Raw genomic sequence first — 16,021 nt, 5'->3', positions numbered from 1 at the left:
CACTGAAGTACACAGGAGTTAACACTGAAGTGAACCGGAGTTAACTCTGAAGTGCACAGGAGTTAACACTGAAGTGAACCGGAGTTAACTCTGAAGTGCACTGGAGTTAACACTGAAGTACACAGGAGTTAACACTGAAGTGAACCGGAGTTAACTCTGAAGTGCACAGGAGTTAACACTGAAGTGAACCGGAGTTAACTCTGAAGTGCACTGGAGTTAACACTGAAGTGCACAGGAGTTAACACTGAAGTGAACCGGAGTTAACTCTGAGGTGCACAGGAGTTAACATTGTATTACACTGGAGTTAACACTGAAGTGAACCGGAGTTAACTCTGAAGTGAACCGGAGTTAACACTGAAGTGAACTGGAGTTAACACTGAAGTGAACTGGAGATAACACTGAAGTGAACTGGAGTTAACACTGAAGTGAACCGGAGTTAACTCTGAAGTGCACAGGAGTTAACACTGAAGTGAACCGGAGTTAACACTGAAGTGAACCGGAGTTAACACTGAAGTGAACCGGAGTTAACTCTGAAGTGAACCGGAGCTAACTCTGAAGTGAACCGGAGTTAACACTGAAGTGCACTGGAGGCTTTATTCACACCACTTAGACTTCTATATACTGAATATCCATCATTGAACATGGGACGTGAAGAGCATGTGATTATTTCATAATGTTCTTGATAAAAGGACAATGGATATGATCAATTAATCGAAGTGTTTCACTACAACCAAATGTAAACAATCCATATTCAGTCGCTATATTCTCCAATTCCCCTTTTCAATTATTGTTAAAGTATAAGTTCATAAAGTGTTAAAAACAGTACTCTCATATCCTCGGTAAGTCGGTAAGTAGTTGATATAAATAAATAATTTGATTAAAATCAATAGATATACAAGTTCAGGTAGTTCGCCAACATTCGCCAAAATTGCAAATAATCGCCAATAATCGCCAACAATGTCCATGATGTATATATATATAAGTTAGGGAACGCTACTTTGTCAACATATGTACAATTCACTTCAGTAATAAACTTGACTTCAGAATGTTAATTATGAGGTTTTTTGGTATTAAGTGTTTACAGGACACAAGTATACCAAAGGCCAGGACCAGACGAACCCAGGCCACGTCGGATAGATTCAGTAGACAACCATTTAGGGATTGATTGTCAATTTTGTTGCTTGCATGGACTGATGAAGGAAAGTGAACCTCGTGCAAATGAAGTGAGTTCATGTACCATTTGCACGAGGTTCACTTCCAATCATCAATCCATGCAAGCAACAAAAATGACAATTAATCCATATATTTACGTTAACCAAATTAAAAACTTCGCCACCAGATTGCAAAATTCGGTCACAACGGTGTGACGTATGTCATTTTGTAACATTGTTGTACATTGTTATAACATTGTCGTACATGTGTGCACAGTAGTGGAACAGCAGACAGTCAGCTACGTTTTGATTATTACGATGTTGATACACATAAATACGATATTTTCAAGGTAAAATATTCATTTATAACAAATATTTATGATATTGTATAATAAAAACTTAGCAATACCAATATAAATACGAATTTAAAGTGCAGTCTTGACAGTATAGTATGTGTGTGATTTGGTCACTTGAGACATAGGGACTCGGTTAACGTGACGACAGCTGTTCAGTGAAATATCACAACATTAAAAAACAGAGTTCATATACTCTGTAAAGCCTTGAAGAAAATGGATTTAGTAAGGTTTTATAATTTGAATGAATGTTGGATTTTTAGTCTTTCGATTATTCATAGATGTCATATGTTACTCAAAATTTAACGCCGAACCCCTGTGACCGTATGTGATGAAGTCTAATAGCCGGGATATTCAGAGCTCCAGAAAAAGTGTAACAATGTGGATTTTAGTCGCAGGTTAGTTGATGATGTATATTGTGCTCTTGAAATATTGGATTTCATTGTCGTCCTGGCGTTTTGGGATGTAAATTCTGATAATAGGCCTAGTAAGTAAAGAAACATTGATTTGAAAATCGCGGTATTCGACAGCTGGAAACTTGTGTCCTCCTTATGTTTAGATTGAGTCAAATTACGACAATAATGTGTCCCTGTGTTCGATTTAGCATACTGCTGCTACAGTCTGTTTTGTGTTGAAATTGAGGTTTATTTTCTGTGACCACTAAAATGGTATCAAGCATGGCATTCGAGATACAGCTAACGTTAGACCTACTGCGCTACGGAGATTATGAGCTCGGTGCTATCGGGAGTGTCAGTTTTCTGTCAGATCCTGTTTTCTAAACTGTCTGCATTATACTGACATTTTTATTAGCACATAAAGCGGCTATTCCACATGTGTTTATATACTTTTATAACAATGTTACAAAATTCACAAAATGAAAGTGCATTCAAGTCTGAGGCGGTACAGAACTCGATCGCCATTGTAAACTCAGTGAATGTATTAGCACGCCGGCAAGACAGTGATTCGTCACTCAGAACAGAAGCACGCGACCCAAAACTTCAACGGGAAATGAAGTGATCTGAGATTACTATGTTCATTGAGGCGGAGCGAAGTGAAAATGTAAATATTAAGAGAAGAAAAAACTACAGACGTGACAATTTGGTGGCAGCGGTAGGATACTAATTATCCTAATTTCATATTTCAAATCAAATCATATAATCAAATGATCTGTCCAACTGTACAGCTCAGGTAAGCATTATTTGTGATTTTTTTTATTTTATTTTTATTGATTTTTTTATTTTAAAGACTATCCTTCAATTCGACGAATTCCGTGTCTAAGTTGTTAGGGGTGAGGCTAGAAACGTCTAATTTTTCACTATGATCATGTCCGAGTAGAGGGCCGACCATCAGTCAATGCACCATTGACAAGCTGCAGGGATTTCGGGCCAGGCGATAAGTCGCAGTAGATCATGAGTTAGAGGCCAGGTCAGAGCACGAATCATAACATTGTCTTCACTCTTTATTTGCGTTACTATATCATATTTTGTAGATGCAGATTATATAGGAGTTGCCTTCCTTGGACTATATTGATTTTATCCAATGACTCTAGACCTATTATGTTAAAGTACTTGAACCACTATTATGTTTTAAAGGGGGCTTAAATAGCATCCTTCCATAATAACAGTGAATTGTAGTGGGTTTTTTAGTTGTTCTAAGCATATGACAATTCATAGTTATATAAATTAAATTCTTGCAGTGTCTACCCTTGCTTGGAAAAAAAATGTTTCTACTAAATAAAGAACAGAGCATAAAAATGTCCAAGTGCATATAGTTGCACTAGCCATAGCTGTAAATACTGTTTAGTTATTCAAAAAATAATTGAAACAAGTACTCAGTTTAAATGTATATATATATATATATAGCTTAGAAACACAAATGACGAAGGAAGACAACTTTTTGACTCGTGCCCTGACCGGGCCTCGAACTCACGATCTACGGCACCCAATCGCCTAGCCAGAAATATCCGCAGCCTATACCGCTGCGTCACATCGGCGTTCTAAAAAGAACGTTTCAATGGCGCAGTGATGGTCGGCCCGATACCCTGACATGATCATTGTGGAAGTCGTCTATAAGGTGATATAGAATACCTGGATCGCAATGTATTTACATACATGGATACGAATTGTACATATATTATATATATTTCTCTCGGTACAACTACGACATGAAATTCAAATCTTTATCTTCGGATCACCAACACAGAGTGTATATGATACATTGTGCTAATAAATAGATATAGCTTAGAAACACAAATGACGAAGGAAGACAACTTTTTGACTCGTGCCCTGACCGGGCCTCGAACTCACGATCTACGGCACCCAATCGCCTAGCCAGAAATATCCGCAGCCTATACCGCTGCGCCACATCGGCGTTCTAAAAAGAACGTTTCAATGGCGCAGTGATGGTCGGCCCGATACCCTGACATGATCATTGTGGAAGTCGTCTATAAGGTGATATAGAATACCTGGATCGCAATGTATTTACATACATGGATACGAATTGTACATATATTATATATATTTCTCTCGGTACAACTACGACAGGAAATTCAAATCTTTATCTTCGGATCACCAACACAGAGTGTATATGATACATTGTGCTAATAAATAGATATAGCTTAGAAACACAAATGACGAAGGAAGACAACTTTTTGACTCGTGCCCTGACCGGGCCTCGAACTCACGATCTACGGCACCCAATCGCCTAGCCAGAAATATCCGCAGCCTATACCGCTGCGCCACATCGGCGTTCTAAAAAGAACGTTTCAATGGCGCAGTGATGGTCGGCCCGATACCCTGACATGATCATTGTGGAAGTCGTCTATAAGGTGATATAGAATACCTGGATCGCAATGTATTTACATACATGGATACGAATTGTACATATATTATATATATTTCTCTCGGTACAACTACGACAGGAAATTCAAATCTTTATCTTCGGATCACCAACACAGAGTGTATATGATACATTGTGCTAATAAATAGATATAGCTTAGAAACACAAATGACGAAGGAAGACAACTTTTTGACTCGTGCCCTGACCGGGCCTCGAACTCACGATCTACGGCACCCAATCGCCTAGCCAGAAATATCCGCAGCCTATACCGCTGCGCCACATCGACGTTCTAAAAAGAACGTTTCAATGGCGCAGTGATGGTCGGCCCGATACCCTGACATGATCATTGTGGAAGTCGTCTATAAGGTGATATAGAATACCTGGATCGCAATGTATTTACATACATGGATACGAATTGTACATATATTATATATATTTCTCTCGGTACAACTACGACAGGAAATTCAAATCTTTATCTTCGGATCACCAACACAGAGTGTATATGATACATTGTGCTAATAAATAGATATAGCTTAGAAACACAAATGACGAAGGAAGACAACCTTTTGACTCGTGCCCTGACCGGGCCTCGAACTCACGATCTACGGCACCCAATCGCCTAGCCAGAAATATCCGCAGCCTATACCGCTGCGCCACATCGGCGTTCTAAAAAGAACGTTTCAATGGCGCAGTGATGGTCGGCCCGATACCCTGACATGATCATTGTGGAAGTCGTCTATAAGGTGATATAGAATACCTGGATCGCAATGTATTTACATACATGGATACGAATTGTACATATATTATATATATTTCTCTCGGTACAACTACGACAGGAAATTCAAATCTTTATCTTTGGATCACCAACACAGAGTGTATATGATACATTGTGCTAATAAATAGATATAGCTTAGAAACACAAATGACGAAGGAAGACAACCTTTTGACTCGTGCCCTGACCGGGCCTCGAACTCACGATCTACGGCACCCAATCGCCTAGCCAGAAATATCCGCAGCCTATACCGCTGCGCCACATCGGCGTTCTAAAAAGAACGTTTCAATGGCGCAGTGATGGTCGGCCCGATACCCTGACATGATCATTGTGGAAGTCGTCTATAAGGTGATATAGAATACCTGGATCGCAAAGGTGGATTGAATATTCTTTTTTGTTCTTTTGATCATTAATATATGGATTAAGAACATTTTGGAAGTACTGAGGTGAAAAAACATGCATTATTTTATGCATCATTGTTTGTTCGTGCTTGCCTCTTCTTACTGAATGTGTTTCCCAACCAAGTTTATTACATAGTATATGGTGTGATGTTCCGGGTCTAAGTCCTGTTATAATTCTAGCTGCTTCTAATTGGACAGATTCTAAAAGTTCTTTAGATTGTTGAGTGCAATTATCACATACTATGTTTGCATAATTTAAAATTCGTCTAATATACCCTGTGTAAGTTTTAATTAATGACCTACCAACCTTATTTTTGATGTAGCGAATGATGTATAATCTACTATAAGTTTTTCATGAAGAATGCTTTGTTTCCAAGTTGCAGCATCCTTAAGATTAAGACTTATGTGTTTGTGTTCTGTTGTGTCAGTGCTTTTGGGCGTGATTTTTGTAATGTTTTCTAGAAATGTGCTTGGTTTTCATCTTTAATTAAGTATAAGGAGGTGTTGTCAGCAAAAAAAAATGATTATAGTAGAAACATTTTCAGTGATGTCATTGATATAGAAGAGAAAACGAAGAGGCCCACGAACAGTTCCCCTGCATTAACAAGCTTGAACTATGAAAGATAGCCTTCAGTAACAGTAACAGTAACCTAAACAGTAGAATAATCAGGTATAAAGACAGACTGCTGTTTGGTAAAGATAACATTTTCAACGTGTAGACCAGCGCACGGTTTTCACTTGATAAAAGCATCCTGATATTTTGGTTTTCTTTTTAAGAAATGTATTTTGTTTGGTTATTTTTCACCAAAATGATTAGTCGAACACTCCCATATCAGTACAAAACTGGAATACACTTATTAGTCAATAAATATATGTTGACAATGTTTTGTATTTTGTTGACTATAGTGATGAAACAAGTATATTGACATTAGATAATAAATGCTCATTGACCCTTTCTAAACAAAAAGCAATGAAATGACTATCTCCATCAAGTCTGCATTATTATCAACAACAAACAAGAACATACGAAATTTGAAAATTTCTTTATTGAAAGACCTTCAATTATTCCGTCTCCCCCACACAATGTAGGTTTGCATGCTTAAAAAGTGCCGCTTTCACCAGTTTGACCGGTTTGACCGGTTTGACCGGTGGCTCCGGCAGCTCCGGTAGCACCAGTTTCACCCTTTAATCCAATTGACCCTTTTTGAAAAGTAGAACCAGTTGAACCTGTTGGACCGACTGCACCAGTTTCACCGTATCCAGTTTGTCCTGTTTCTCCTTTTAATCCCTTTGATCCAGTTGTACCAGTTGATCCTGTTGGCCCAGTTAATCCAGTTAATCCTGTACTTCTGGTAGGACCGGTAACTCCCGTAATTCCTGATGGCCCTCGCGGCCCTTCATTGAAATCGGTAAAACCCAACAGAAGAACTCCTGTAATACAGCAAAGATACATAGTATATGTAATTAATTCCCAACACAAGTATACACTGTAGGAAGTCAGACCAAGATACCACTTAAATCTAGGGACACCACTTAAATCTAGGGACTATAACGTTTAATGTTTTAATGATGAATCAAACCTTGCAGAGTTCCTGAAATAGTATATGCTCGGTGTTATGGCTTTTTTGGATGGTAAGCAGTGCTTCATCGCCAATGACAATTCAAGTTATGAAACGGGTTTGTTTACTTATGCTTCGAATTCCTTCTCCTTATAACAATAACAAGAGGCCAAGGGCCACGTAGTACTCTGGACATGGTCTTTTTCTTCAATTTATTATTGTCAATTTCCTTGCATTTGGTAATTATAATTTGTTTGTCACAACGCTGTCGCTTTATAGTTGATCAATGAACCGGCCACTGTATATATACTTTTATAATTGGATTTTAATCCAGCATTTATTATTATTTCATTTAAGGCATATGTAATTAACCTAACTTTCTTACATGAAATGCGCAACGTAGGCGTGTCCTTGTTTCTTTACACCCCTCCACCCCCCACCCCCCCCCCCCCCCCCCCCCCCCCCCCCCCCCCCCCCCTTGTAGTTACATGTAGCTATATAGGGCGTAATGAATTAATATTGTGACCGTTGCTAACATGTTATGATTGTAAAAGAGGCACAGATTACCTGTATCACTCACCTGATTATTTAAGAAACTACATTTTAAATGCCTTAAATAAAATGTATCATATAGTGCATATTATATGTATATTGATTATAGTTATTTGTTTAACAACATTACTTTAAATCATTTAAATCAAACAAATCACAACTTTATTTGATACCAGTGATCCTGACAAAAAAGGCCAGCTACATATGCATTATTTGACATTGTATATTCGGTCATCTTTCACAACAGTATTATACATAATGCATGTAGTTCAAAGTAATGCAGTGAAGCTCCAACAAAGAGTATTTATGATTGATGTAAAACGTATACTTATGAATTTGATGGCCTTGTTTAAACCTTAATCTGATATAAAACAAAGCTACATCTCCAACAAAGAGTAATTTAAAAAAAAACAAGAATTGGCTGTTTTTCTTTATGATAAAATACAAAAAAATATATATATATAATTTGCGTTAATACAACCCTCGAGAAGTTTGAGCTACCTTTCTCATTTTAACTTTTATGTGAATAAATAAGTGATTGCATCCCGTAGAACATGTATCGTTTTCCGCCTCTACACCGTTATATTATAAGCGTCATAGATAGTACATCTATGATAACACATCGTATTGCGCTCTTGTGCAACTCGGCAGACAGTAGAATCATATACACGTAGTTTAACGATGTACATGTTTGATCTTCTTATTCATATTAAATGAGTTGGAATTGAGGGACAACAGAATGTTATAACTCAGATGCATGGGTTTGCCAACCATATCCTCTCTATTCCTTCCTATATGCACTGGTTGAACAAAATAAGCGAGGAAAATCATTAGCGATGCTACACAAATAACAGTAAAGATTATCGTATAAAGTGTATTTTAAAAAAATGGTTTCCTGAGGTCGGGATAATGATTCATGGAGCTTAGTTAACCAATATCAACCTCGGTTGAATCGGTCCTATCAATTTTAACGTCGGTGCCGCGGTGGCCGAGTCATTAAGGTGTACGAACACGTTAACACTAGCCCTCCACCACTGGGTCCCAGGTGCCAGGTACTGACCGTAGCTCGCTGGTTTTTCTCCTGGTTCTCCGGCTTTCCTCCACCTCCAAAACCTGGCACGTCCTTCAATGACACTGGCTGTTAATAGGACGTTAAACAAAAACAAACCAAACCTCAGGTCGAACAGGAAAAGGACAATCCTGGTTCAATTAGTCTGCTATTCCACGTGTAGTGTTATATATAGAACCTTATTTGGGCCTGTTCAGTAGACAGGGACATTTCAACACGAGTGTAAGAGTTTCGCCAGTCATCTCGAGGATTGCCGAGTGCTTGTCAGCCAAACTCTTACAGGAAGATTGAGATACCCCTGTACACGGTATAGGCCAATGTTTGATTGTTTTTTTCAGATACTTATATAAATATAAAAAGGATAATTAAAAAATCAAAAATAAGAATGTGTTGTGAAACCATTCCATCGCACTATTATCAATGTCCTTGAAATGTGTGTCAAAATTGATGATGTTTTTTATTTGTGACGGGGTTATGCTATACAAAATATCATGTTATGCTATTGCGAATGGCGGCATAGCGCGTGTCGGCTGTCCCTACCCGGATGATAGACATATTTATCGTTTCCCTGTCAAAAACAGAGATTCACCTGTTGAAGTATGGAAGAAATAGTCGTAACAATTCTATTATGACTAATAAGTAGATAAAGTAATACATACCTATACCGAAAGTTACCACGGCATATACAAATGAAACCTCAGATGGCGTTAGCTCTGCAGTCAAAGGGGGGATTAAGTCTCCTGGAGTGGCCATGATCTGAAATCAAATACCTGTATTAACGACATGACAAGTCGAATACTATGGAATAAGCTGAGATTTGAACCTTAATTTCAATAGTCACTTCTTTCTCAAGCTATAAATAATGATAGGAACTTTTGATACGATATTATTGTTCAACAGACAAAATTTTATTACATTTTTACCAGTGAAATATCAAAAATTATTCATTCTATAAAAGTGATATTTTTCATTTTCACTAGTGAAAAATATCATATTTTTCACTGAAAAATATCACTTTTGCTAATTTGACCAATCAAATTAATGATTAGAAAATACCAAAATAATTGACCAATCAGAAAGCCCGACATATATGTCAGCACCTGGACAGGGAGAACTACTTTTTTGTATGCAAACTTTCGCTGTAGGCCTAATTAGCATACGGGGTAGGTTTTTCGTTGATAAAAAATATAATAAACAGAATATCTAACAGTGTCTCTGCGCACTCGTGAAAAATCAAAATATTATCCCCACTCGTGAAATATATTTGGTATTACTGAAGACACTGTTAGATATTCTCTATATATTTCCTGTAGAAGATAAAAACTGAGAGTAAAGGACAACCACAGTCCATATGAAAATACTGGTACAGTGTATGTACGTAGAGTTTAAATGATACCAATGAACGCAAAGCCTTGCAAGAGCTAATCACTTGACCCACTGACCGTTTAATAATGGAACTCATGTCCCTGAGATAAAGTTGCAGCATATGTTTATGTAACTTTTTAGGAGGGGTGAGGAGAGGGGGATTGCTTTCGATAAAAATGATACAATACACAGACTGGAACAAATTATCATGCCCCTGTGGCTGTGAACACCCTTGGCAAATTGGGCCAGTCTCATTTTTTCGAGGGTGTTCCGAACCTGTTCTTATGTTTATTTTGCAACAGTGATATTCTGATAATGCTTGTTAAAGGAAATAGAAAAAAAAACATGTTAACACCATGTTGTATAAATAGAGGCTCCAATTCGTGACGATTTTCTTCTTCTTTGTTTATAATTTTTATCCAACGCTCGTTAGTTAAATTTCTAATTTTTCTACAGCTCGTGTCACTCCAAAATTAGAAACATTAACTAACTCGAGTTGGATAAAAATGATAAACAACCTCCAATTGTTGTGGAACCTCTATTATATATAACAAGGGATCTACATGATTTTTTTTAACAAGTCGCGATTCTTGTTTATCCCATCACTTCCTTCCATACAAATACATGCTTATTGAGTTCAAATTATCCCAACGTAGCAGCTTAATTGTATGAACCGAATCACTACGTGAGAAAACATAGTTCGGGAAGAAGGAAAGCTTGTTATCTATTTTAGATGCACGTCTCATATCGTCTGTACTATATTTTTAAAGGGTATAATTCTACAAAGTGAAATGTTTGATCATCCTTGTCTTTGTGATTTATTATTAGGTCCCTTGTTTATATGACTCCTCTCAAATATATTCAAAGACGACAACATCATCGCGAAGTCGAGCTTCACCGCTGAATATTAGACTACAAAATGTAATTGTTGTCAGATTCAGTTATCGGTCCTGGATTTCGTAGGTATGCTATTGTACTTGTTATTGTGATGTTCAATGTTTATCCTGAGATTCAGGCATTTCAACAAATATTTCAGAAATCGAGCTTGAGTGCTGAGCGATGTGTTTAAATCATATTTGTTAGTGTGCTTACACGAAATCTCTTTTCAGTTTTCGGACACGGGACAAATGTTCCGAATGGAATGTTAACATTTTCTGTTTGGGATATATACTTGTAGTAAAGGTAAGTTGAAAGATAAGAAAGTGGGTTTTTTTGTTGTTTTTTTTTTTACTTTTTATTTGTTTTTTTTTTTTTATGTACAATATCCGTACGTTCTAGGTTTAGGCTTACCTTGGATGCCTGTTTTGATAATTCATTCAAGGCTATTGGGGTCCACTGCTTATGGAGAATCGCGGGGGAGGTGGTATGTCAGTTCTGGCTCGCTATGTTCAATGCAATCTCTCGCCTCCGTGCGTTGTCAATTTTATCATCATCAAATTATGTTTCGTTGAATTATACGACTCAAACCCCAGATTAATCGAGATTTCCATGAGGACACCCTTCTCATCCAGTCATGCAAATGTTGACCCCCGGTAAATGAACAAGACGTGTCCATGTTGATATTTTGAAGAGAGGCGACAAAAAAAAAAGAATAAGTGAGAAGGCCAGAGATAAGCCAATCAGATTTGATGGGGGTCACAAATGACCAATCGGAGGCTTTAAAGGTGGTTACACAACTCGGTGTGTAAACAAAAACACAGCCACAAAATTCATCAAGTGCCATATCAGTAGGAAACGAGATTTCAAACATGGTTTCCACTCCTGGAAGCGCGAGACTATTACTCCGGGACATAGGATTGATAAAGTGGAATTCATCGCACCCGAAGGGCGTAAGAGCAAAGTTCTCTATAGACATCACGTGTATAAGCTATATTTTCAATCAATCATTTACTCAATATACACTCGCTTCAGTTTTGAACTTCTAGGTGGTTATACTAGATCTGAAATAATAATCGAAATACGTGATGTTGCTTCCTTTTATTCTAATTGATGTCCGTGCTGCAACCATAAAACAGAACATTGCATATCATAAAAATGCTTCATATATTAAATTAAAATCGTATTTTATAGTCTGTAGTATTACGTTGTTACATAACATCTGAAATGTGATAGAGAATACCGGTGTCATTATGCAGTGTGCATGTCATTGCGGATATTTAGAATGTACAATAATCTAGAATCCAACGATACAAATGTAAGACAACGTCAATTCAGGGCCTGGACTAGTCTATAAGAATTTCAGCTCGACGACACACGTATAATACATAGTTTATGAGTTTATAATACAAACATTTTTATGATATCACTGTTGCCAAAAACACCATCGGAAAGTCGAGACTGTCTCATTTTTTTTTTTTTTGGATGATCCCAACTTCAGGGACATGAACAAAATGTGTTACAGTCTGTGTATTTGGACATATGCAAGTGTATAGCATATTTCCAGACGCATTGTATTATTTCTATTGAATTGTTTGTTGTATTCTTTAACTCTTTTTCTCGAATTTCGAACCATTCATCACAAAACGAGTCCTTGAAGAAGGAAACAGTTGTATGATGTATTCATTTATCTATTCATATATATATATTTATGCCAAACAAAATGAAGTCAAAATGGACAAATATATCAAGAATCCTGTAATTTTATTTCAACGCTATTTAATCAATATTGCATTATTTTTACGCAGAATGCGGCTTTCTGATTGGTTGGAAAATATGATTCCTCTATGAAAAATTTGACGTCACAATACGGCCATTGACGTTGTATATTGATTTGTGGAAAATAATCCCTTATAAGATCATTTAAAATGTACATAAAACATATTTTAATTTTGAATATCAATTTCAAAAACTAATTATAAGCATCGATGTCAATTATTTTTTTAGCTTCATAGGAGTTTGAACAAAAATTTGTTTGCAAACTTATATTTACACTTTCTTGCCGGCGTGTGAATACATTCACTGAATTTACAATGGCGATCGAGTTCTGTACCGCCTCAGACTTGAATGCGCTTTCACTTTGTGAATTGTGTAACAATGTGTAACATTGTTATAAACGTATATGAACACAACTGGAATAGCCGCTTTATGTGCTAATCAAAATGCCAGTATAATGCAGACAGTTTAGAAAACAGGATCTGGCAGAACTGACACTCTCGATAGCACCGAGCTCATGACCTACGTACCTCAGTAGGTCTAACGTTAGCTGTATCTCGAATGCCATGCTTAATACCATTTCAGTGGTCATAGAAAATAAACCTCAATTTAAACACTATTTAACAACACAAAACAGACTGGTACGCATGTGGGTTAATGTTGCGTCCCGTTTTGTTGCTCATTAGTGTATTCATGTAAAAAATACATTGTTGTACATTGTTGCAACTTGTACATTCCAATGACGTCACATTGTTTACAGATCCCGCGTTGTGTCTGCACTGCCTGACACGAAGGCTTCATTCTGTGTTTTTTAGTGTTTTTGTTAGTTTTCTTACAATTCAATTGATCAGGTATGATTAAACAACCCCAATCAATATGAGGTGTGAATGTAATTTTAAGTTTAAACGGCATGTTGCGAAAAATACTTCAACTTTCACTTTGACAGTGCATTCGTGATCGCAGCTTCGATCGGCTGTCATGGCAACGACGAGGACGGTGGTTTTATCACAGTGTCGAATTTACAAACTTGCATGTACAGCCGAAAACGTCTAACTATACCTTATGTCTTTGGAAATCATCTGTAAATAATTATTTGAATTAATTACGATCCATTGCATTCGTTTATTAACGTTTGTTCTGTTCTATATGCCGATTTCGATACTTAAAACACTGAAGAGTTCCAATATTGGAGAATGAACATTAACACTTGCTCTATAAATCGTCCTAGAGCACCCGACTACCCTAAATCAATAATTATGAAACAGGTAAGAGCGTGAAGGTAATTGTATGAGAACAACGAAAAGTGCTGTACATTCTTACGAAAATGACAAACATCGTCAAAATTACTTAAAAAGTAGTCAATTAATCGGCACTTCGTCAATTAATACCAGATTATAACGCCGTTATGTAACCATACTTGAATAAATAGAAGAATGTACAGCACTTTTTCTCGGTTTCTTAGCACGATGAATAAGTGCATCATATTTGTTTGTACGACAAAATACGTTGGTCGGGTGCTCTGGCCATATTTACCGACCAAGTGTTAATGTAGTCCTTCGTGCCGGTCACGTGACCACGCGAGAACAGGAGGACCGACGAAAACATCCCGATAAAGACGTTGGACACCTAACATTAAAATCCGATCAAGAAAACAAACAGAACTTACCGGGAAATCAATAAATATTGAATTTATATAAAAACATGACGATTTTTGTTCTTTTTAATTATAAATGCAACATTAACCCACATGCGTAGCAGAAGTATTCTATATCGATTACAAGGACACATTATTGTCGTAATTTGACTCAATCTAAACATAAGGAGGACACAAGTTTCCGGCCGTCGAATACCGCCAATTTTCAAATCAATGTTTCTTTACTTACTATTATCAGAATTTACATCCCAAAACGCCAGTGCGACAATGAAATCCAATATTTCAAGAACACCATGTACATCACCAGCTAACTTGCGACTAAAATCCACATTGTTACACTTTTTTTCGAGCTCTGAATATCCCGGCTATTAGACTGCATCCCATCATTTTTTTAACCGAGTCCCTGTGTCTCAAGTGACCAAATCACATACTGTCAACACTGCACTTTAAATTCGTATTTATATGGGTATTGCTAAGTTTTTATTATACAATATCATCAATATTTGTTATTAATGAATATTTTACCTTGAAAATATAGTATCTATGTGTATCAACATCGTAATAATCAACGTGTATGGCACTATATTTTGTGTTGCCTTGGCGACGAGAATAGTTGACTTTCTGCTGTTCCACTACTGTGCACACATGTACGACAAGTATAACAATGTTACAAAGTGACGCACTTACGTCACAATGTTGCGACCGAATTTTGCAATCTGGTGGCGAAGTTTTAAATTTGGTTAACGTAAATATAAGGATTGATTGTCAATTTTGTTGATTGTCAATTTTGTTGCTTGCATGGACTGATGAAGGGAAGTGAACCTCGTGCAAATGGTACATGAACTGCTTTGCAGTTCATTTCATTTGCACGAGGTTCACTTCCCTTCATCAGTCCATGCAAGCAACAAAATTGACAATCAATCCTTAAGTAAGAATCCGCTACGCGCATTCATACAGTTTGTGTTTCTTACCCCAATGATTTTTTTTAAATGACATAAATGTTTTACTAAAAGTCTTCAGTGTCTAAAAATATATCAACATAGATATACATGTGTGAAAATCATATACATGTATGTATGCATGTAGAAATATAAATATGTGCATAGATCAATATATATATGAATTTATAAGGTTAATCGTCTCTTTTTTGCGTGTTGCAATATCATTTTATATTTAATACACACGACATAAAATTATGTAAAGGATTACTTACCGAGCCGTCTGATCGAAATGATATGCTAGTACGATCAGATATCCAAGGACAAGATAACTGAACTGGCAACTGTTGGGCTTGGCTTGGCACTAACGACTGGGTGATCTGTCACGGGTGCGTAGTGTATAGGGACCACAGAAACAAATCAAAAATAGATTGTGGGTTTTCCCCGTTTGGGCAGAAGATTTAATAGGAAGGTGAATGCATCGGGGCCTACTGATTGGATATTCAGGGGAGAGAAGTTTCCAAAGTTTTATGTGCGGGCTGGGCAATACATGTAGATGTAAAATATATAGAAAAACAGTCAATTTTTTTTCCGACCTGTTTTTGTCAGGGGGAGATAATTAAGTGTGTATTTTGTTGTAAATTTAGGTGAATTTTGGGTGCTGATTTCAATACAAGATGGTGTCCTCCATATAAAAAATGTTCAAATTGGTAGAAT

General features: G+C 36.9%; 1 protein-coding gene across 1 annotated transcript; it reads right to left on the bottom strand.

Moving 5' to 3' along the window:
• Positions 1–6,543: 6,543 nt before the first annotated feature.
• LOC117337030 (sericin-1-like) lies at positions 6,544–15,661 on the bottom strand. Its single transcript, XM_033897778.1, has 3 exons — positions 15,580–15,661; positions 9,355–9,451; positions 6,544–6,946 (listed from the first exon to the last, which is right to left on the bottom strand). The coding sequence occupies exons 2-3, from the start codon at positions 9,446–9,448 to the stop codon at positions 6,615–6,617; spliced, it is 426 nt and encodes a 141-aa protein (XP_033753669.1). The 5' UTR covers positions 9,449–9,451; positions 15,580–15,661; the 3' UTR covers positions 6,544–6,614.
• Between the last annotated feature and the right edge of the window lie 360 nt (positions 15,662–16,021).

Source organism: Pecten maximus, chromosome 11, assembly GCF_902652985.1.
Source record: "Pecten maximus chromosome 11, xPecMax1.1, whole genome shotgun sequence".
In the NCBI taxonomy this organism is placed as follows: Eukaryota; Metazoa; Mollusca; class Bivalvia; order Pectinida; family Pectinidae; genus Pecten; species Pecten maximus.
Note: the sequence above shows the minus strand (reverse complement) of the source record. Positions and strands in the feature narration are given on the sequence as shown.